Source organism: Lathyrus oleraceus, chromosome 7 (genome assembly GCF_024323335.1).
Source record: "Lathyrus oleraceus cultivar Zhongwan6 chromosome 7, CAAS_Psat_ZW6_1.0, whole genome shotgun sequence".
In the NCBI taxonomy this organism is placed as follows: Eukaryota; Viridiplantae; Streptophyta; class Magnoliopsida; order Fabales; family Fabaceae; genus Lathyrus; species Lathyrus oleraceus.
In genome coordinates this window covers 32,594,758-32,617,053 of record NC_066585.1, presented here as the reverse complement: position 1 = coordinate 32,617,053, position 22,296 = coordinate 32,594,758, and the positions used below count along the sequence as shown (strand labels likewise).

General features: G+C 41.9%; 2 protein-coding genes across 2 annotated transcripts; both read left to right on the top strand.

Annotated features, from left to right (window-relative positions):
- The first annotated feature begins 15,046 nt into the window (after positions 1-15,046).
- Positions 15,047-16,614, top strand: LOC127101860 (uncharacterized). Its single transcript, XM_051039294.1, has 3 exons — positions 15,047-15,406; positions 15,728-16,002; positions 16,128-16,614. Exons 1-3 carry the CDS (start codon positions 15,047-15,049, stop codon positions 16,612-16,614), a joined length of 1,122 nt encoding a protein of 373 aa, XP_050895251.1.
- A 531-nt stretch (positions 16,615-17,145) lies between these two features.
- LOC127101859 (uncharacterized) lies at positions 17,146-19,104 on the top strand. The gene is made up of 2 exons (XM_051039293.1): positions 17,146-17,267; positions 18,465-19,104. The coding sequence occupies exons 1-2, from the start codon at positions 17,146-17,148 to the stop codon at positions 19,102-19,104; spliced, it is 762 nt and encodes a 253-aa protein (XP_050895250.1).
- The last annotated feature ends 3,192 nt before the right edge of the window (positions 19,105-22,296 follow it).

The window sequence follows — 22,296 nt, the reverse complement described above, 5'->3', positions numbered from 1 at the left end:
GAAGCAGTGGGAAATACCACCAATAAAAGCACTGATGTTTTCGACACTGGAATCACTAAAGATTTCAACCTGATGATAGTGACCAAGGAAACTGTTGATGGTTTCGTGCAGATAGATAAGGCCACTGAGGGCCTTCAATTGCAATTCCAGAAGTTGGACATCACTGAAGATGTACACATGGAGGTTAATATGGTCGAAATATCCTAAGAGACCTCCATGGAAGTTGACAATGAAATGTCAACAAGAAGAGTATAATAAAATAGCCTTCCCCAAAGAAGACGAAACTTTGTTTGATTTCCTCCGGAGGTGCCAGAAGAAGCAATCAGAGGTTATGTTGTGCCCCCGATGCAACGCCGTATTCGACAAGAAAGCGGACCAAAACCTCGAGGGAGTAAGGAGGGTGAAACACCAAGGGGGTCAGAAAGCTTTTCAAGATCAGCAGGTTGTTCAACCCATAAGGGCTTTCGACCCAAGGAGGTATTATGATCCAAGAAGGCCGATGGTGAAGCTTAGTGAAGCAAAACGAAAGGGACTTGCTGCTAAACCCATCTCTTTCAAACCTAACATTGAAGCTTCAAATGGAAAGTGGGTGAAGCCAATCGATAGCAGGAAATGCGGCCAAGGAAAATGGCAGAACTACGAGGACGATAGAGGTTCGTCATTAGCATACCGTAGGGAGTTTCAGGCTGACCAAAAAACCTCCCATATCTCTGAAAACTACAAAGGAAAAAACTCCATTACAAGGTCTCAATAGAGAAGGGAAAAAAGAAGGAGGAAAGTGCAGAGGGATGCTGGCGAAAAGGAAAAAGCTAAGTCCAACTGTTCGCTGTGAAATTTGGCGAACAACCTCTGGTTTACCAAAACGTGTAGAATTGGGTTACTTGCAGGATCAACCACACAAATCCTAGGACATGTGCAAATCTAGATGGTCTTGAAGATGTCTAAAATCACTTCCATATCTTTCAGTTCTGTTTCTCTAAGTGTTTTACGTCGAAATGTGTTGATTACAATGTTACGTAGATGTAAATTTAACAAGATAGAGTAAATGGCAGAAATTAACTGACGAAATGTAAAGTGTCGAAAGGTATAAAATGCAGAAAAATAAATGACTGGAAAGCATAAAAGAGATTTGTAAAGACTTAAACTTTATAAAATAAACTTTGAAGGGATTGGTGTTTGTTTACACATACATTTTCCAAATATGACTCTTTTCTCTCACACGGGTACTTTGAGTGTTTTCAGGAATTTTGTATATAGTAATTCTTCACACACTCTTTTAGATAATAACTACCCTATATATACACAAATAACATAACTGTCATTAACGACTAAATCCTAAAACTATGACACATGGCTCTCCTCCTTTCGCCAGATGCTTCCACGCGTCTTCTGCCAAACGTCACAACCTTTTAAATTCAAATTTACTTTTAAGTCGAAGTGACGTCTTCTTTCAGGCTTTTGTCGAATTATCAACATACTGTAATGTCTTCCGTGTCTTGTCGAAAGTGTTTTTCCTAGGTGCAAACATCTTTGTCGAAATGACGAAACCTCCTCCTGGTCGAAGTGTCGAACCATACTAATCAAATCGTTTTAACCCATGTCATCATTTGTCGAAAACATCATTTCTTACACCAAATCTCATGGCGTCGAAAACGCACGTATACAAATTGCCCCCCAGCAAAGACGTTTCGACTGTTCGTTCTGGGAGAAACAGTCATTTGTTGTCAATCAGCGTTTTGATGCCACGTCACTTAAACCTCATTAAATGTAATTCTGATAATCTCAATTTCCAATGCAGATTCATCATTACACTTTCTCCAAAATGTCACGTCTTAGCCCACGTTCAGAGTTCACTTCCATCATTTCCTCACGTCATGGTTTCTTTTCAACTTCCAACTCTTCATTATTCCCATCAGAGATGGCCACGTGTCCCACTAACACCATTACCATCTAAAACTTTTCAACATCTTCTTCCTATAAATACCCATAAACCTTTTCTTTAAACCCTTTCACGTTTCAGATTTCCTTATTTCATACCCATTTCTCAAGCTTTTCATATTTTCTAAGAAATCTTCCTCAGTTGTTTTAGCAATGGCGCCTCAAAAACCCTCAAGCAGTAAACACTCCAAGAAGAAACAAGACTCATCTTTTCCTCCTGCGCATGATTTAAAAGGGCCAATGACCATTGGAAATCAACAGTATGTTCCGGAACCTCCAAACGAAAAGGAAAAAGACTGCATTTATAAATCTCAGGTACTAATCCCTGTTCTTATTTCTGGAAATTATCACGCTATGTTAGGTCCCCTTCCAAACCCAGAGATTAAACCAGAGCGTTTAAGAGAGTTTTTCCCATCTTACTTTCACACAAAACCCATAGGGGCTGGAAGAAAACCTCAGCCTAAAGAGAAAGTTGTAGAACAGAAAGATTCACCAAGTTCGACAGATGTTGGAGAGTTGGACTTAGCCTATTTGAATTTTCCCAGGATATTTAGAACCTGCCCATGGTCGAAAGATCCTTGTGACTACATATCTTGGTTAGATAAAATCGAAAAAGTTAAAGGGTCTTTTTGGAAAGAAGTAGGCATTTTCGACCTTATCCAGTTGTCAAGAGTAGGACCTAATATCTGTCCAAATATGCTTTTGGCTTCTCTCTACTTTTGGGATAGTACTTACAACACTTTTCACCTCCCTTGTGGGATGGTTACGCCTACTCTTTTCGACGCAGCAGCCATTGTTGGTCTTCACCCCAATGGTATAGATTTCGACCCTACTGTCTTAAGTGAAGATACCATCGCCTTCGAGACTAGCCTTGCACCCTACTCCTTATTTATGTCCCATTACCATGATAAGAGTACCACTGAAGTTTTAGATGTCGAACATATAGCCTTTTTGACATTATGGCTGTCCAAATATGTGTTCTGTTCTCGCTCTCTTCAAGTTGCTAAGAGATTTATCACCATAGCCAATCAGCTTCATGCAGGCACGAAACTATGTTTGAGCGAAATGATTCTGGCGAATCTCTATGAATCTTTGAGCGAGAGCGTACATTTCTTAAAGAACACTAAAACCCAAGGGAAAATCAACTTGTCAGGACCTTTTTGGCTCTTGCAACTATGGCTCAATGCCACCTTTGAAGCCAATCTGCCTGTAGCACCAGAAATAGATGAAGAAGAGGTAAGCGATAGGACTGTCGAATGGCCAAGATTAGTGCTACTAACGCCAACTGACGAAGGAATCAGCCTTCGACAAGCTTTTAAAAGCTATGTTATGATGTTTGCTAAAGGGTATCAATTTACTTCGACCATGGCACCTTTTGCTGATAGAAAGATTGGACCTAAATGGTTTACCCAACAACTGCCTCTGGAGATGCAAAAGGATGAAAATACATTTCTGAATGTTTGGGAATCATTCTTGACCCCTAGGCTCCTTTTTTCCTATCGTAACACCACAAAAAATCAGGTTGCTTTGATAGTTTATCAACCCAACCTTGTTTCTAGACAGTTTGGTCTAATCCAAATCAAACCTCAACCCATATTCCCCAAAAAGGGGTCCATCATTTTTTATAACTCCCTTCATACTGAAGACGAAGGCAAAGAACTGTCGAAGAAACTAGCTGATGCTTCTCTCGACATTCGACCAGTTATTTTTCGACCATCATTCTTATGCACTCCTGAGTTTGATGAATGGTGGAAGGAATATTATTCCAACAAATTTTTTGACGTAGCTGCTTTTGCCACGCATTTGACAAATGCTTTCGCTTTTGTGCAGGATCGGACCAAAAAAGGTATTCAACGACATATTAAGGAAATACAGAAATTTCAAAAGTATTTTGAAACTGCATATAGACCTGATGATCTTAGTCGAACCATATGTGAAGCAGCGGCTGAATTAAAACGCAAATTGACAGAGAAGTTTAAAAAACTGTCATTGCCTTCCAATCTTTCACCAGAAGCGCGCTATGACCTTGCTTTCAATTGTCATCCACCAAAGTTTCCTCCCTTGCCAACTGCTGACTTTGGGGTGGCGTTTGGTTTTCCACTTCCAGACTGGTTCCTTTGTGGGGATTTTATGAAAATTCTTCGTCAAAAGTATCAAAAGCCTGCTGAGCGTGTGGTTCCGACTAAGTATCATCTGGGCGAATATCCAGGACACCTTCATATTGGAATAGAACACGTTCGCGTGGAAGATACCATTCTTGAAGGTGTTCACAGAAAAAATATGATTTTTCTTTCTGTTATTCTAACTGTCTTATCATGTATCTCTTATATTTGTTTCTGAATTTTATTTCTTTCCTTAGCCGTGAAGATCCCTGCTAAGAAAGCTGCTGTCGAAACGTCGCCCAGTACTGCTAAAAAGCCTTCGACAAAGGTGCAAAACTTTTTCTCTTCTTATTATTTTCCTTCTATTATTTGGGACTAACTGGCTTTGGCCTGTATGACTAGGTAAGTCGAAGACCCCCAACAATCCAAAAGAAAAGGAATGAAGGGGAGAAAGAAGAGGATAAAGTCCCTAATGAAGAGTCTGGTGATGAATCTCCAGAGTTAATCCCTCCCCCTCAGAAGAAAAAGAAACTCGTGAAGGTCTCTTCCCAAAGGTCCATTGCTAACCCAACCAGGAAGGATCTTGCCAGTGCTTCCCCTGCCAAGCCTCAGTCGAAAGATATGGGGAGTGGGAAGTCCAGTTTTAATACTGAAATTCCTGAGGTAATTTTTATTTCGACAGCGTATGTTTTACCTTTCCTACATCTTTCCTTCTAAATCTTAGATTTTATTTTCAGGCACAGGTGGTTGTCAAAAAAACGCCTGAGAAAATTCTGGAGGAAATAGCCCCAGAGGCAGATGTCTCCACAAGTGACCGTGATATGCAAACCGTAGGAGAGTTCGACACCACTGTGGGTGAAGCCTCTGAAGATGAATCTCCTCCTCATCCAGGATTACATGCTGCACCTCAGGGTGATGATATTGAAATGGAGGTTGTGGTCGAAGATACTCCTAAAGATGAAGCTGTCAGAGATGGGGACAATCAGTCGAAACGAACAGAGGTCGACCATACTTCGACGCGAAACACTCCACCTGTTCCTGACCGGGTCCAAGGGAGTAGCAAATCGACTGGTTCGACCAGTTTCTCTCGCGAGGAGCTTGAAAACCTCAAAGTGCAAAGACCTTTGGAGTATCTGAAAGCCATGCTTAGCACCCGTTTCAATTTCCAGGATTCTTCTCAGAGTAGTTCGACCGCTTCTGGGGCAACTTCTGAAGCACCATCGCTTGGCAGCCTCCTGACCAAGATCAAAAAGAAAATCCTTGATGTCGATTTGTTTAAAGTCTTGGAAGAGAATTCCCTTGCTCAAATTAGTCTTAAGAAACTCTTGAAGCAAGTGAATGTTTTGGAAACTTCTGCTGAGATTGGCAGTTTTGTGATGGAGTTGATGACTCTTATTGATTTGGCCACTGCGGATCTCCACCGTCAAAGGGATCTTACCGCTCAAATCTCCTCCAAGTCTGACACTCAGACTGCTGAATGGGATGCCGTTTCGACTTCGACCGACAAAGTTTCAAAATTGCAAAAGCTTTCTGAAACGTACGTCGAAGAAGTTGCTGCTTGCAATGGCAATATTCAAAAATGGCAAACGCAGATAGCAGCACTTCAAGAAAAAATCTCTCAAGAGGAGAAACGTAAGGCATCTATTCAGCAGCCCCAACAGAGCGAGATTGACGAAGAATTGAGGGTGGGTATTCGACATGCGGAGAAAGCCCATCAGCTTAGCCAAGAGATTGAGACTCTCTCTACTCACAAAAGTCTTTGTGATCATCGACTCCAACTCCAGAGGCAGAAGTTTGCCACTTTGAAGGATACTTTTGCCAATTTAAATTTTTAGTCGAATTTATTTTAGCAACTCTCAGCCCTGTGAGGCTTTCTTTGTAATAACTTTTGAATGCCATTTTTATTTGGCCCATCTTATCACAATTATGTTTTGCACTTATTCTGTTACTATTTTTATTTCCTGCAATGTAGGCTTATATTTTTTCAAATACTTGCCATTTATTCTTAGGATTCTCTTATCCTTCTCTATTTCTTCTATTTCATATGCGCCGTTTGAGAATGTTCTTAAAACCTGGAAAGGTCCTTCCCATTTAGGAGACCACTTTCCCATTAATTTATCTTTTCGATCCATGGGAAGGATTACTTTCCACACAAGATCACCTATTAAGAAGGTCTTGGATCTTACTTTCTTGTTGTAAAATCTTTCGACTCTCCTCTTTGTCTTCTTATTAGGTCTAGCGTGCGCAACCTTTCTTCGTCTAAGTCAACTAGTTCGTCCATCATCATGCTCCAATATGTATCTGATGGGATTTCATGATGCCTTTGCACTCTAACTGACTGCAGATATATTTCGACTGGCAAAACTGCATCATGTCCGTAAGTCAACTTGAATGGGGTCGAATTCGTTGCCTCTTTGGGGGACGTTCGACAAGCCCACAAGGCTTGATCCAGAGTTTTATGCCAATTTCTAGGCTTTTTCCCCACATGCTTCTTAATCAAGTTTATCACTACCTTGTTGGCTGCTTCAACCTGCCCATTTGCTTGAGCGTAGTAAGGTGTCGAAGTAAGGAGCTTAAAACCTGTTTCTTGTGCAAACTTCTGCATGTTCTTACCAGTGAACACAGATCCTTGATCTGTTGTTATTGTCTCAGGTATCCCAAATCTGTAAATTATGTATTTTTGGATAAAGTCTATGACTGCTTCTTGATCCACATTCACCAATGGTATGGCTTCGGTCCATTTTGTGAAATAATCTATCCCAACCAAAATGTACCTTTGCCCTTTTGAGGAAGCTGGTCGAATCTCCCCGATCAAGTCCAACGCCCATCCTCTGAATGGCCAAGGTTTTATAATTGAGTGCAACTCACTTGCAGGGACATGAGGTATGCCTGCATGTACTTGACATTCCTGACAACCTTTTGCGAATTCGACACAATCTTTCAGCATTGTTGGCCAATACATCCCTTGTCGAAATAACAGCCACTTCATTTTGTGACCTGCTTGGTGCGCGCCACACGCTCCACTGTGTACATTTGACAAGGCTATGTAGGCTTCATCCTCACTCAGGCATTTCAACAAAACTCCTTCTGCAGTCTTTTTGAACAATTCATTTCCCAAAAGTACGTAACTCAACGCTCTGTATTTTACCTTTCTTTCTGCTTTCTGATTTGGGTCTTGTAGATAATCTTTGACAGGCTTTCTCCAGTCTGTTATTCCTGAATCGTCTATGTTGAATATCTCGAAGTTTTCTTCGTCACCGTATCCTAATCTTATTGACTCTAGATCTGATGGGGATAACCTGGTGGATACGACTCTTCTTCTGACTTCGATGGCTTCTTCTAACTTTTCCTTCGACACCTTGTATCCGGACGCTAGTTGAGCAAGATCATTCGCTTCTTGATTCTCCAACCTGGGGATGTGTCTGAAGACGACATTGTCGAACGCCTTGAGAAGTCTATTGGCTATTACGAAGTACATGATCAAATTTTCTTTCACGCACTTATACTCTTTCGTCAACTGTTTTATTACCAGTTCGGAGTCACCCATTATTTCGACTCTTGTTGCCCCCAATTTCAACAAGATTTCAAGTCCGGCGATCAAAGCTTCGTATTCTGCTTCATTGTTTGAACACAGACTTTCCACTTTGTACTTGAATTTTGTTGGAATTTTTTCAGGAGAAATAATCAACATCCCAACGCCTGTTCCGTTTTTATGACTGGAACCGTCGAAGTACAGTTTCCAAGGTTCCAGTTCGACGTATTCTACGTCTTCGTTTATAGAGTGGTCTGCTATGAAATCAGCGACCACTTGTCCTTTCACTGCTTTTAAAGGCAGATATTTCAAGGAGTATTCTGTTAAAGCTAAAGCCCACTTTCCAATTCGACTATGTAAAATAGATTTAGATAACATATACTTTATTACGTCGAAATGGGAAGAAATATATACATCGACAGGTTTTATATAATGCTTTAGTTTAATACAAGAGAAATATACACACAGGCATAACTTTTCTATAATGCTATATCTAGTTTCGGCATCGTTCAGGACTCTACTGAGATAATAAATGGCCCTTTCGACGCCATTCTCATCCTCTTGACACAACATACTTCCTAATGTTTTGTCTGATGCCGAAATGTACAATCTCATATTTCTTTTTCTGCAAGGAGACATCAGGATTGGGGGATTAGCCAGGTACTCCTTGATTTTGTCGAAAGCCGCTTGCTGTTCTTGCCCCCATGCGAAGTCTTCTTTCTTTAGTCGAAGTAGAGGAGAGAAAGCTTGTGTCTTCCCACTGAGGTTGGAGATGAATCTTCTGAGGAAGTTGATTTTCCCTACCAGAGACTGCAACCCCTTTTTGGTTGATGGCGCTTTCGCTTCCATTATGGCCTTGGCTTTGTTTTCGTTTATTTCGATCCCCTTCTTATGGACCACAAAGCCTAAGAAATCACCCGCCTGCACACCAAAAGCACATTTAAGTGGGTTCATTTTCAAACCAAACTTCCTCATCCTTTCAAAGGATTGTCGAAGATGATCTATATGATTTTTTCCTGAAACAGACTTAATCACGATGTCGTCAATATACACTTGCATGAAAGTTTCGATGAAATCATGAAAGATGGAATTCATGGCACGTTGGTAAGTCGCTCCAGCGTTCTTCAAACCAAAAGGCATTACTACCCATTCATACGTTCCTATGGCTCCAGGACAACGGAAAGCCGTTTTAGGAACGTCTTCTTCAGCGATAAAAATTTGGTTATAGCCAGAGTATCCGTCTAGCATACTTAAGTACTCATGGCCTGCTGCAGAATCTATGAGCATTTCTGCCACTGGCATAGGATATTCATCCTTTGGGGTAGCCGAGTTTAAGTCTCGAAAATCAATACATACCCTAAGTTTACCATTTTTCTTAATCACTGGAACAATATTTGCAATCCATTCGACATACCTGGTTGTGCGGATGAACTTGCATCTTAGAAGTCTTTCGACCTCTTCTTTTATCTTCGACAGGATTTCTGGTGCGAAGCGTCTCGGAGTCTGCTTTACTGGCTTCTTCCCTTCCATTATTGGCAACTGCATTTCGACCAGATTTCTATCGAGACCAGGCATTTCGTCATAATCCCATGCGAAGCAATCTTTGAATTCTTTCAGCAACTGGACTATTTCGACCTTGAACTGAGGGTCCATTTTTGCACTTATGTACGTTGGTCTCTGTTCTGCCCCCACTCCTAAGTTTATTTCTTCTAGAGGATCCTGCGCCACCATCTTCTCGTTTGTTGACACTGGATCTTTTTCGAACCCCAGAGGTTCGTCGTCGTAAATGGCGTCAAGCTTTTGATGTTGCCATCCGCCCATTTGGTTGGTAACATGATCTTCCGCAACGTCTTCTTGAGGACATTGTTTGTCGGAGTTCTCTTGGTTGGCTTCGACAGCCATATTTTTTACTTCAGCCTCAAGGGCCTCTTTTAATTTATTTTCGGCTATGTAAGCCGTAATCTTTTCGATCGCTGATTGTTCACTCGTCATCGTCAAATTCACTACCCCATCCCGTCGGCGCTATATGAGTGGTTCCCCATATGTAAGTTTCGCCAATCACTTCTTTATCCCACTGGAATCCATGCGTTGGATGCAGGTACATGGAGCAATAGGCATTGTCTGTCGTCTTCAAGTCGAATTCTGCCGGGCTGCAGGGAGGTATATGAGCCAAGTTTTTGTCGAAGCTCTGGCTGTTGACAGTGTTCACTTCGGTCATGAAGTAGCTTTGGTCAGCCTCGATGTTTTCGACGATTCCATCTGGCCTCCATATGGCTATCCGTTGGTGCATTGAAGAGGGTACCGCTCCTACGCCGTGAATCCATTCCCTACCAAGCAGCAGGTTGTAGTTGGCTTTCGAAGCGATGACTATGAACATCGTAGGTCTTGTTATGGTTCCTACAGTTAAGTTCACTTGGATGACTCCCATAGTTGTTCCTATCTTCCCTTCATAATTCGACAGCACCATGTTGTGGGGCTTCGCGTCCGAATCGTCTTTTCCAATCTTCTTCAGCATGTAGTGGGGCATCAAATTCACTGCCGCTCCTCCGTCCGCCAGTATCTTGTTCACGCCGACATTTTCCACCTTTCCTTTTATAAACAGAGGTTTCAAATGCGCTTTCATGGAGTCGTCTGGTCTTTCGAAAAAAGCGTTTTGCTCTTCGACGCATCCGTTGTTCATCACATAGTAGCAGACGGGCTTGTGTGCCATTGTTTCTTCCTCCATTTCGTCTCCTTCATCCTCAATTTCCATGACTCTATCGTAGTCTCTAGGGAGAACGGAGACAACGTTGCAAATCACGTTGAAGGATGCCTCTGAGTCAGAGTTAAAACTGTCGGTTACTTCATCATCTTCCTGCATCTTCTCTTTCGACGCCACTGATTCGACAACTCTGCAAGGTTTGATCTGGAGGGGAGTCTCTTTCCTGCTCCTTGTCTGATGATTGTTGCTAGATTCCGCTTCGTTTGGACCATTCATGTTCCTTTTCGCCATCTCCGTTTCTGCCCTCTTTTGCCTTTGGAACCTCCTCCATTGGGACCTGGACATGGGATTTTTGCCTTTGTAATTTTCTGATGGGTATGGTCGTGGCTTGTGTTTTTCCATTTCCTTCTTGCCTTCCATCGACGCACCTCTCTGAACCTCAAACTTTCCCCATTTCTTCTGCCCCTGGGCGTCCCTAATGGGTTGAACCCATTTGTCGTCTGTGGCCTTGTCAGATGGTTTATAGGTGTTCTGGCGTCTCTCTCCGTGCCTCCATTGGTGGGGATTACTTCTCCTTGGGTCGTATCTTACTGTTCCCCAACTTTCTTTCCTTTTGGTCTTATCCACCGCTTCCAAGTTGGTTGCTGCCTTCCTGTCGAAGACTGCGCTGCAGCGTGGGCACAACATTACTTCGGTTTTCATCCTTTGGCATCTCTTGATGAATTCCATTAAGTTTTCCTCCTCTCTAGGGTACGCCAACCTTTGGTATTCTTTCTGACGGCGATTTTCGCCCTCTTCGACCTGGTCCTTCTGAGATATTTCTACCATGTTTACCCCAACGTTTCGTTCGTCGGCGATGCTCAATTCGTTCATCTTCCTGATGAGCCTCTCTTCTTCGCCTTCGACGTCTTTTGGTGTCTGGTCGAACTCCTTCTCTGGGCAGCAGCACCAAGATATGGTCCTGGGACCATGTTTGCAACAGCATTTGTTCCAATTCCTTCTGGGGTCTTCCATTGTCCTGCGCAGAATCCCACTGATCACGGGCTTCGAAGGACCGTCAGCGGCTTCCGCTTTGATTTTTGTGACTTCTTTACTGAAAGGCCCCATAGTGTTGACGCAGTTGGCGATATCACCATCCTTCGTTTCGTCAGAACCAAGGCCTTCAGCAGCCTTGTTTTCGATCGTAAGGTCTTCAGTAACCTTTTCCTTCATATTGGGGGAATGCTCAATTTCGTCGACTATTTCCTCATTGTCTTCTGAAGAAGCCTCCCCCCAACCACTTGGTTGGATTGTGTTGATGTCGATCTGAGAACTTGCCGGCGCGTTGTACTTCACCAGATAATCATATTTTCCACTTGGCTGTCCCAAGCGGTCCCAATTCTCCTCTTGTCGAAACTTCACATTCTCGACAGCATTGTCACCATCCTCCTTGTCGAAACCTTCAGTAGTTTCTATTTCTCTCTGGCTTGCAAGATCATCAGCAATCTCGACCATGTTGACATTTGCGTCGAAGCTTTCAGGAGCTTCCACCTTTTCCATATTGCCATCAGGAGCAACTTTGGCCTCCACCATGTTTACGACGGATGGTTCAGCGTAGTGGGCTTCGACTGCTTGCATAGGATTCGAGTCGATCTTCATTTGTTGTTTTGGTTTGTCACCAAACTTGAGCCTTCCATCACGGATTGCATTTTGTACGAGATCCCTGAAAAGGAAACAACGAGACGTCTTATGGCCCAGAAAATTATGGTATTTACAAAAACCTCTCTTTTTCTGTTGTTCCACAGGCGGTTCTTTAGCGCCTGGTGGTTTTATTAATTGACCATCTTTAACCAACAGATCGAAGATTTCGTCACATTTAGTAATGTCGAACGTATAAGTCCTTTTGGGGAATTTATCGTTGGCTTCGACAGGGTTTCCGTTCGACGGCGTTAGTACTTTACACGAATAAGGTGGGCCTTGTTTTAGTTCGGCTAGGTCGATTTCTTGTTCGTCGAAGCTACTTGGTCCGTCTTCGTCGAACTCATCATCTTGGCGAACCCCTACGTAGGCTACCCTCTCTTTTTTATTCTTATTTGCCCTGAATTTTTCGTCCCTTAATCTTTCGACCTGTCTCACTCTATCCGCTAATTGTGCCATATCCCTCAGGTACTGGGTATCTAGTTTCTTCCTTATGGAATAATCTAGTCCCCCTGCGGCCATTTCGACCAACTCATGTTCTGGCACTGGGGTGAAACATCTAGCCTTTAGCAACCTGAACCTATTTAAATAATCATCTATTGGTTCGGAGTGTTTTCTCTTGACACTGGCCAATTCTTTCAGGCTTATTTTCGTTTGTCCCATGTAGAATTGTTCATGGAACAGTCTTTCTAATTGGGTCCACGTGTATACTGAGTTTGCAGGCAAGGATGTAAACCAAGTAAACGCATTTTTTGTTAAGGAACTAGGGAAATATTTTATTTTCAAATTTTCGTTACGGGCTATCTCCCCTGCCTCGATCAGATAACGTGCCACATGTTCTATAGTGGACTCGCTAGTGTCCCCTGAAAACTTTGTGAACTTAGGGACTTTCCACCTCGGTGGCAGTTCTTCTTGCAGAATGTACTCTGATAGTGGGGATGCGTAACTAGGCCTTTGTAAACCCATGTTCATCCCGTTTTGTGCCATTATCGTTTCGACCATGGCTGCCAAGTTGTTTTCGACAGGCGGATTATTATACCGTATCCGTTGTTGCAATACCGCATCCGCGTCCTGGCCTCTCTGGATTACTATCCTTCTAGGCTCTTGTGGAATGGGGATTTCAACACGAGGCTGTTCGACTATATCCTCTTGGTTTCTGACATTCGTTTGAGGATTGTCTAACGGTATCTGGTTTATCGTAGGCTCTTCCTGGACCGCTACCGCTGGGTTATGAACCACTTGCTCTCTGTGTCGAGTTTGAGGGACTCCAAAGAAATCAGCAATGCGCGTCATTTGCGCTGCCAATACTTGGTTTGTTTGAGTGGTGTTCTGTATCAGTGAATTAAACACTGCTCCCATTTGTTGCGTCAACATTTGGACCATATCGTGATTACTCTCGTCCATCTGCTGTCTAATCACTTGCGCCGAATTATTCGTTATTGGCGGCACGTAAAGTGGTTGTTGATTCAATCTACCCATGTTTCCGCCATATCCTGACCCTTGTAAGGGTGAAGACACGTTGGCCATCGAATCTGAATATATTAACGGGGAATTATGTAAACTTGCCATCACCGAAGTTGGCATTCCGAAGGGCTGTTCCCTACCAGGCGGAGGCAAGGTGAAATTCGTTACGAAAGGCCTAGAAGTGTTTCCCACAGGGGGGGTTGTCCCAATGGGCATTTGTTGTGCCCTGAAGGACGAACTAGGCGCGTTTTGCGACATCGAAACCGCTGGTATCGACCCTGCTGAGGAAGGTACAGCCTCTGACACAGGGACCGTTCCTATATTGCCTTCTGTCGAAGGGACAGGGTTAGATACTGGGATGGATTCGTTGGGATTATTTGGCTGGTTCGCCATTTTTCTTACTCTTGTTCTTTTAGGTATTTCTACTTCGGACACGGCTAATTTACCGCTTCTCAGTCTCATACAAATGAAGAACAGATTTTGATTAGTGATTATCTAAATTTCTAGATTTCTGCACAGTCCCACTGGGCGTGCCAATTTGTTCGCTGTGAAATTTGGCGAACAACCTCTGGTTTACCAAAACGTGTAGAATTGGGTTACTTGCAGGATCAACCACACAAATCCTAGGACATGTGCAAATCTAGATGGTCTTGAAGATGTCTAAAATCACTTCCATATCTTTCAGTTCTGTTTCTCTAAGTGTTTTACGTCGAAATGTGTTGATTACAATGTTACGTAGATGTAAATTTAACAAGATAGAGTAAATGGCAGAAATTAACTGACGAAATGTAAAGTGTCGAAAGGTATAAAATGCAGAAAAATAAATGACTGGAAAGCATAAAAGAGATTTGTAAAGACTTAAACTTTATAAAATAAACTTTGAAGGGATTGGTGTTTGTTTACACATACATTTTCCAAATATGACTCTTTTCTCTCACACGGGTACTTTGAGTGTTTTCAGGAATTTTGTATATAGTAATTCTTCACACACTCTTTTAGATAATAACTACCCTATATATACACAAATAACATAACTGTCATTAACGACTAAATCCTAAAACTATGACACATGGCTCTCCTCCTTTCGCCAGATGCTTCCACGCGTCTTCTGCCAAACGTCACAACCTTTTAAATTCAAATTTACTTTTAAGTCGAAGTGACGTCTTCTTTCAGGCTTTTGTCGAATTATCAACATACTGTAATGTCTTCCGTGTCTTGTCGAAAGTGTTTTTCCTAGGTGCAAACATCTTTGTCGAAATGACGAAACCTCCTCCTGGTCGAAGTGTCGAACCATACTAATCAAATCGTTTTAACCCATGTCATCATTTGTCGAAAACATCATTTCTTACACCAAATCTCATGGCGTCGAAAACGCACGTATACACCAACATCAATGTGCCTGCAAGGAAAAAGGAGGACTTAAGCTTTTACAAAAGAAAGTTTAATACTCCAGCAGAGACGGCTAGGGGAAAATATGATTGAATGGCTGCAGAAGACAAAATGTTGATAGACAATTTTGACTCAGGGTCAGATGCTTCTTTGGATATCTTAGTCAGTATGGTATATGTGATGCCCAGGGAGTTCGACCAAATCATAGAGGTCGAAGACACCGACAACAATACATAAAGAGAAATGGCTGCTTATAAGCCAATATGCTACTATGTGATGAACAATGGTTGCATGGAGGAGAAAAATGCCTTATTCGAGAGACCCGACGAGGATATAAAGAGTCATCTTAAGCCTCTCTTTATTACTAGGAAGATCGAAGATGTCCCCATTAATAAAATCTTAGTGGACTGCGACACAACGGTCAATTTGATATTGCACCACATACTGAGAAAAATTGCCAAGTACGACACAGATGCCAAACCCCACAATATGGTGCTTTCCAATTATGAGGGAAATGTGGGTTTCACCCTTGGTGTAATCCAGGTCAAGTTAACGGTAGGAACGGTCACCAGATCCATAATTTTTATGATTGTGGAGACGAAGGTAAACTATAATTTGTTACTTGGAAGAGAATGGATACATGGGGTCGGGGTTGTGCCATCCTCAATGTACCGGTGAATCATCCTATAACGTCCAGATGGTATTATAGAGATATAGAAGCTGATCAAGGTTACTTCAAGACTCCTATCAACCATATCGACAAACGCTAGTTCGACAAACATTTGGCCAACATTTCTCTGTGTGATCCGACCGATTTTGCATTTACTCCATACGACAATTCCTATTATTCCATATATTTGCACCCTAACAATGGCTTTCGTTGGGACAGATAAATGGTGGGTGAAGACGACTTTGGGTATCTAGGAGCGTCAGGAGTTGGACCCACAGGTTGGGGAAGCGAATTTAGTGTTGATGATTGAGTTTGAAGCGCTAAAAAGGATTTCGGCTTACATAACTGAAAACAAGCAGCAATCGGCATTGGAGGCTGAAGTAAAAAACATGGTTGTCGAAGCCAGTAAAGAGTTCCATCAAATAGGTCCTGGAAAGGACTTCGTTCCAGAGCCACCTGATAAGGTTCAAAACAAAGATCAAGGCCAGAGGCTCGACGCTATCTATGATGATGAGCCTTTAGGTTTCGAGTAGGATCCGCTAGCAACAAATGTTAAAATTATGGCTCAAGATCCACTTGAGGAAATAGACTTAGGAGAAGGATTGATAAAAAGACAAACTTACATTAGTGCCAATATCATCCCCCAACTCAAAGTCGAAGTAGTCCAGTTGTTAAAGAAGTTAAAGACTATTTCGCGTGGGACTATGATGAGATGCCTGGTTTGAGCAAAGATCTGGTCGAGTTGAAGCTTCCAATCAAGCCTGGAAAAAAGCATATCAAACAGAACCCAAGGCAATTTGCACTTGCAATTCTCTCGAAGATCAAAGAGGAGGTTGAAAGGCTTCTTCGCAGTAACTTCATCCGTACAGCCAGGTATGTCAAATGGTTAGCTAATATTGTGCCTGTTATTAAAAATAATGGTACTTTAAGGGTTTGCATAGACTTTAGAGATTTAAATACTGCAACCCCAAAGGATGAATATTCAATGCCGGTGGCGGAAATGCTAGTCAATTCTGTTGTAGGCCACGAGTATCTTAGCATGCTCGATGGGTATTCTGGATATAATCAGATATTTATTGCGGAAGAGGATGTCCCAAAAACGGAATTTCGATGCTCTGGAGCCTTGAGCACCTATGAATGAGTGGTAATGCCTTTTGGTTTGAAAAATGTTGGGGCAACATACCATAGATCAATGAATTCGATCTTCCATGATTTCATAGAGACTTTTATGCAAATTTACATAGATGATATTGACATTAAGTTTGTTTCAGGGAAGAGCCATATAGACCATCTTCGACGGTCCTTCAAAAGGATGAGAAGACATGGTCTGAAAATGAATCCTATCAAATGCGCTCTTTGTGTGTAGGTAGGGGATTTCTTAGGCTTTATGGTCCACAAAAAGGGAATTGAAATAAACCAGAGTAAGACCAAGGCCATAATGGAGGCGAAAGCGCCATCAACAAAGAAAGAGTTGCAGTCACTACTGGGCAAGATCAATTTCCTGAGGAGATTCATCTCAAACCTTAGTGGAAAAACGCAAGCTTTTTCGCCTTTACTTCGACTCAACAAGGAAGGATTCAAATAGCGACAGGCTCAACAAGAAGCGTTCGACAAAATTAAAGAATACTTGAGTCATCCACCAATTCTGACACCACCTTGCAGAAATAGGAGTATGAGATTGTACATATCTGCATCTGGAAAGGCTTTAGGGAGCATGTTGGCTCAAGAGGATGATAATGGCGTCGAAAGAGCCATCTACTACCTCAGTGAGGTCTTAAATGATGCAGAAACTAGGTATAACATAGTTGAAAAATTGTGTTTATGCTTGTATTTCTCTTGTACAAAGTTGAAACATTATATAAAACCTGTTGATGTTTATGTTTCATCTCACTTCGATATCATTAAACATATGTTGTCCAAACCAATTTTGCACAATCGATTTGGAAAATGGGCATTAGCTTTAACCGAATATTCCTTAATGTATATGCCATTAAAAGATGTTAAGGGATAAGTGGTAGCAGATTTTACAGTCGACCACTCCATAGCTGAGAACGCACTGGACTATCTCGAATTAGAACCCTGGAAGTTGTACTTCGATGGGTCTAGTCACAAAGATGGAACATACATATGAGTTCTAATCATTTCTCCTAATAAAATTCCAACGAATCTCAAATATAAAGTGGAGGGCCTCTGCTCGAACAATAAAGTTGAATATGAAGCCCTCATAGCCGGACTTGAGATATTGTTGGAATTGGGGGCAACTCGAGTCGAAATAATGGGTAACTCGGAGTTGGTTATAAAATAGATCACAAAAGAGTACAAATGCATTAAAGAGAATTTAATCATGTACTTCATAATAGCCAGTCGATTACTAAAAAGGTTCGAGATGGCTAATATTCAACACATACCTCGATTGGAAAATCAAGTGGCTAATAATTTGACTCAAATTGTATCTGGATATAAAATTTCAAAAGAAAAACTGCAAAAAGTCATTGAAGTCAGAGGAAAATTTGTGTCAACTAGATTAGCCCCATCAGACTTATAAAAGACAAAGTCGGGATACGCTAATAAAGAAAACTTCAAAATATTGGCAATAGACAATCTGCCAGACGGAGATTGGAGGAAACCAATAGTGGAATATCTACAGAATTCAACAACATCTGCTGATAGAAAAACCAGGTATCGAGCTTTAAGTTATTTTGTTTTGGGGATGAAGTTGTTCAAAAAGACTTCTAATGGAGTTTTGCTTAAGTGCCTTAGTGAGTCAAAGGCATATTTAGCCCTTTCGACTGTCCATAGTGGGGCATGTGGAGCACACCAAGTTGGCCATAAGATGAAATGACTTTTATTTCGCCAAGGGATGTATTGACCTACCATGCTGAAAGATTGCGTCAAATTTGCCAAAGGATGCCAAGAATGTTAGGCACATGTAGGCATACAACATGTTCCTGCGAGCGAATTGCACTCTATAATTAAACATTGGCCATTTAGAGGTTGGGCTTTGGATCTAATTGGGGAAATTCGACCACCATCATCTAAGAATCAGAGGTATATCTTGGTGGACATTGATTATTTTACGAAATGGATCGAAGCTATACCTTTACCAAATGTAAGCCAAGAAGATGTGGTCGATTTTATCCAGAAACATATTATTTATAGATTTGGAATTCCAGAGACTGTCACAACAGATCAAGGATCAGTATTTACTGGTCGAAAGATGCAAGAATTTGCTAAGGAAATGAGTTTCAAATTGTTAACTTCTATGCCATATTATGCTCAGGCTAATGGTCAGGTCGAGGCCGCTAATAAGGTGATTATTGGTTTGATTAAGAAGCATGTGGGGAAGAAGCCTATAAATTGGCACAAAACTTTAGATCAGAGAGTAGAGAACTCTTATAATAAGAAGGTAAAAATTAAAACATTTTCGCTTGAAGTCTTGGTCTGGAAAGTTGTCCTTCCAATGGATCGAAAGGATAGGACCTTAGGGAAATGGTCTCCCAAGTGGGAAGACCCTTTTCAAATTTTGCAGGTGTTCTCTAATGGTGCATATGAGATTGAGGAACTTAGCAAAGACAAAAGAATCTTGAGAGTGAATGGAAAATATATGAAAAGATATAGGCCAACACTCTAAGAAATAAAAATAAAAAATGAGTAATTGTGTATAAGTTAAGCAGAGCCAATATGGTAAAAGGTGCCAAAATGGTTTAGATTTGCTTTAAAGGCCCAAAGGGCTAATATTCATTACAATCAAGACTTATATTCATTACATCAAATAGGAAAAAATGGAAAAGGAGACTAGAACTAAAAAGGGAGATTGGCCTTTATGTGGAAGTACTTTGTTTTGAGAAGTTCCAGGCGTTTCTCACATAAAGACTGTTTCGACCGGAGAAGTTTAATTTTTGATTCAAGTTTTCGCGCTTTTTCGATGAACTCCCTGCCAAATTCTAGTTCTTTAGCCATCAAGGCATCATCGAACTCCAGAAGTTCACTTTTGCGTTTTTTGGCTTCAGAGATTTTTGCCTGTAGTTCCTCTATTTGTCTTCTCCATGAAGCAATGTCACAATCATGGCCTTTGATCTTCTCTTTATTCTTTTGTTTCTTATGCTCTAGTTCTATTGCCTTGTTGGTCGAATCAGTGGCGGCATCCCAAGCAGCTGCTTCAGAACCAGCTTTCTTTTCGATCTCCCCGGTTAGCTAGGGTAGTAGCTTATGATCTTCGATAGCTTGGTCGATCATAGTGCCTATGTCCAGGATGACATTGGCCACTTTAGGGGAATCTTATAGCAGATTTACTTGGTTAAGAAGAACCTTCAATGTTAAGGGGGCAGAAGGATCAGCCAGTAGGAGCAGGAACAACTCACCCTTAAAGACTTTTTCTTAATTTTTGAAAGCACTTCATCTGTAGGCGTGCTCGAAGGTTGATCATCAGATGCTGAAGCAGCGCTAAGGCTTTTCTCATAAGAGCTTTCCCTATAGCTTAGCATAGCTTTCAGATATTCAAGGGGTTGGTTTCGTTTCAGAATAGCTAGTTCTTCTGCAGAGAGACCCCCAATGCTTCCTGTCAAAACTTTTCCTTATGGAATAGCTGCAATGGTTGGAGTAGCAAGAGTTTGACTCTGAGTCTGTCATTCGTTTATGTCCTGGTTCCCTTCATCATTATTGTCCTCTTCTTAGAAGCTTCCATCACCATCACCAACGTTGAGTGGGGTCTAGTTACCTTCGTCTTCCTCCTCAATTACTGTATCTTCACCATTGTTACCCTCTTGTTGGGGATCGATTGTGCGTTCGACGTTGGGCGAACCGTCTCCAGGATTGTCTTCAGCTTGAACTTCTTCCTCCATCACCATGGTATCTTGGTTCACTCCAGCTTGGTCCTCTTCGTTCGAATTAGCTTCGTGATCGAAACCGCTGGTATGTGAATGTTGGGTAGTGGTATTTGGTGGTGAAGTATCAAGCTCACCAATAATGGGTTGATTGATTTCACTCATGGAGCTTTTCTCATATGATAGTCGATAGGTAGGTTCGCCAGTGCTATTGAGGACATATACTATGGAAACTGGCGTGGAGGAAATTGTAGTTATTGTTCGAGCGACAGTACCTGGTTGTTGTTTTCTCTTTCTGGAAGTTAGGTCGAGCACATGTGACATATCCTCTTCGTCAGAATCTTGATAGGGGTTTCTGTTGTTTTGTTTTGGATTTTTATTGGGGTTAGAGGAGGTTTTCGAGCAACGTGAACTTGATATTGAAGTATTAGTACCATTAGACATAACAAAGAATAAAAAAGGATAAGACAAAGATATACCTTTGTAGGCTTGCTGCATCCATCAGTCTTCGATTCGACTGACCTTCTGATTGTTGCTTTCTTGGGTGGAACCCTGGTGGCTAAAAGAAAAGATAACATAGAGCCGTTAGTGAAAGCTAAGGGTAAATATCCTAATAGAGGGGTATGATTCGAGAAAAACCTCCCATGTCACACCTTCATATATGTCCGATTCGATGCGAACATCTTCGATCCCTATATGAAGATGCCCTTTGAAACTGTCTAGAGTATGCTTAGTCGCAACCACCCGCTTGGCTTTTTTCTGTGATTGCCGTCGAAGAATTTTAATGGAGTCCCAATAGATAAACCAGTATGGAAATGGAGGGGCAATGGCCACTCCAAAGTCAGCATTAGGCAGTGGAGGAAATTTTAGGGGAAACAATTCGAAAGCCATTTCGTAGCATTTCTCATGAGGAACGTACAAAGGGATTTTCAGAGTTTCCATTTTCTTTAAAAAGTTTTCCTTGAGTGTGACATCTGCTTCGCAGATGGTTCGGCTAAGATCATCAGACCTATAGGAAGTTTCAAACTAATTTTGGAACGCTCGAATTTCTTTGATGAGCGTGTAAGTACCTTTTTTGGTTCTTTCTTGCACAAGAAGAAAAGCTTTATCAAAATGTTGGATAAAGGTGGGGACATCATAAAACTCTTCAGTATAGTACGTGTTCCACCATCTCCCAAAATCTCGAGTACAAAGGAAGTTAGCCTCGAAGTTGATAGGGGTGAGTTGGGTCTTGCCAATGTATCTAGCTATCTATTTAAGGACGGTAGCTTCATTATGGAATGCGTTGTAGAGGAGGAGGTTACCCTTTTTGTCATATAGGCACTTCGGGAGATCCTGAATTAATCCATACTGTCAAGCTACAAGCTTGGTGTCATACCCCAAAATTTGCCCGTTGGCATTACCAAGCGTTTTCCAAGACCCTCTGACTTGTTCTGCAAGGCACTGATATCAAATGGACAAAAACCCACTCACAACAGGCCCAATCCACAGGCGGCCCAAAACAGCTGGCTCGCTAGGCGAGCAGCTCCTTCGCCTAGCGAACATTTCATCATGCCACTCGCCCAGCGAAGCATTGGATCCAGGAAAAAGCCCAGACCTAGTTTGCTCGCTAGGCGAGCAATTCCTTCGCCTAGCGAAGCTTGCGAGAATTTGAGGTTTTGGACCTCATTTTAAGCCCATTAGGTCACCATTACCTCTACTATAAATACCTGCTCCTCTGCCACGAAAAAGGACAGACAGAGACGGACTCATCCACACGGAGACACTCACACAGAGACCCAGAGGAAACCCTAGCACCGAAACCCTGCTGATCCAAAGAATTCAGAAGGCGGAAACCCTGAAAGCCGCTTATCCGCTCCGAAGCTACCGCCGCCCAACTCGATCCGGCTCGCCAATTCAAGGTTGCAACTCGATTTGCAAACAGGTTTGCATCACTATTATCGCTTTAGTTTCTTAATTGGCATATGATATCGCTCTAGGATCCTTAATCGGCATGTGAT

Bases quoted from the DNA above. Each gene is read 5' to 3' on its own strand.
- LOC127101860 (XM_051039294.1), top strand. From the start codon at position 15,047: ATGGCTGCTTATAAGCCAATATGCTACTATGTGATGAACAATGGTTGC. The intron at 15,407-15,727 runs GTAAACTATAAT...TTGGGTATCTAG, and splicing joins TTATGATTGTGGAGACGAAG to GAGCGTCAGGAGTTGGACCC. The intron at 16,003-16,127 runs GTAGGATCCGCT...CCCAACTCAAAG, and splicing joins GATGAGCCTTTAGGTTTCGA to TCGAAGTAGTCCAGTTGTTA.
- LOC127101859 (XM_051039293.1), top strand. From the start codon at position 17,146: ATGAGATTGTACATATCTGCATCTGGAAAGGCTTTAGGGAGCATGTTG. The intron at 17,268-18,464 runs GTATAACATAGT...TTGGCCATTTAG, and splicing joins TTAAATGATGCAGAAACTAG to AGGTTGGGCTTTGGATCTAA.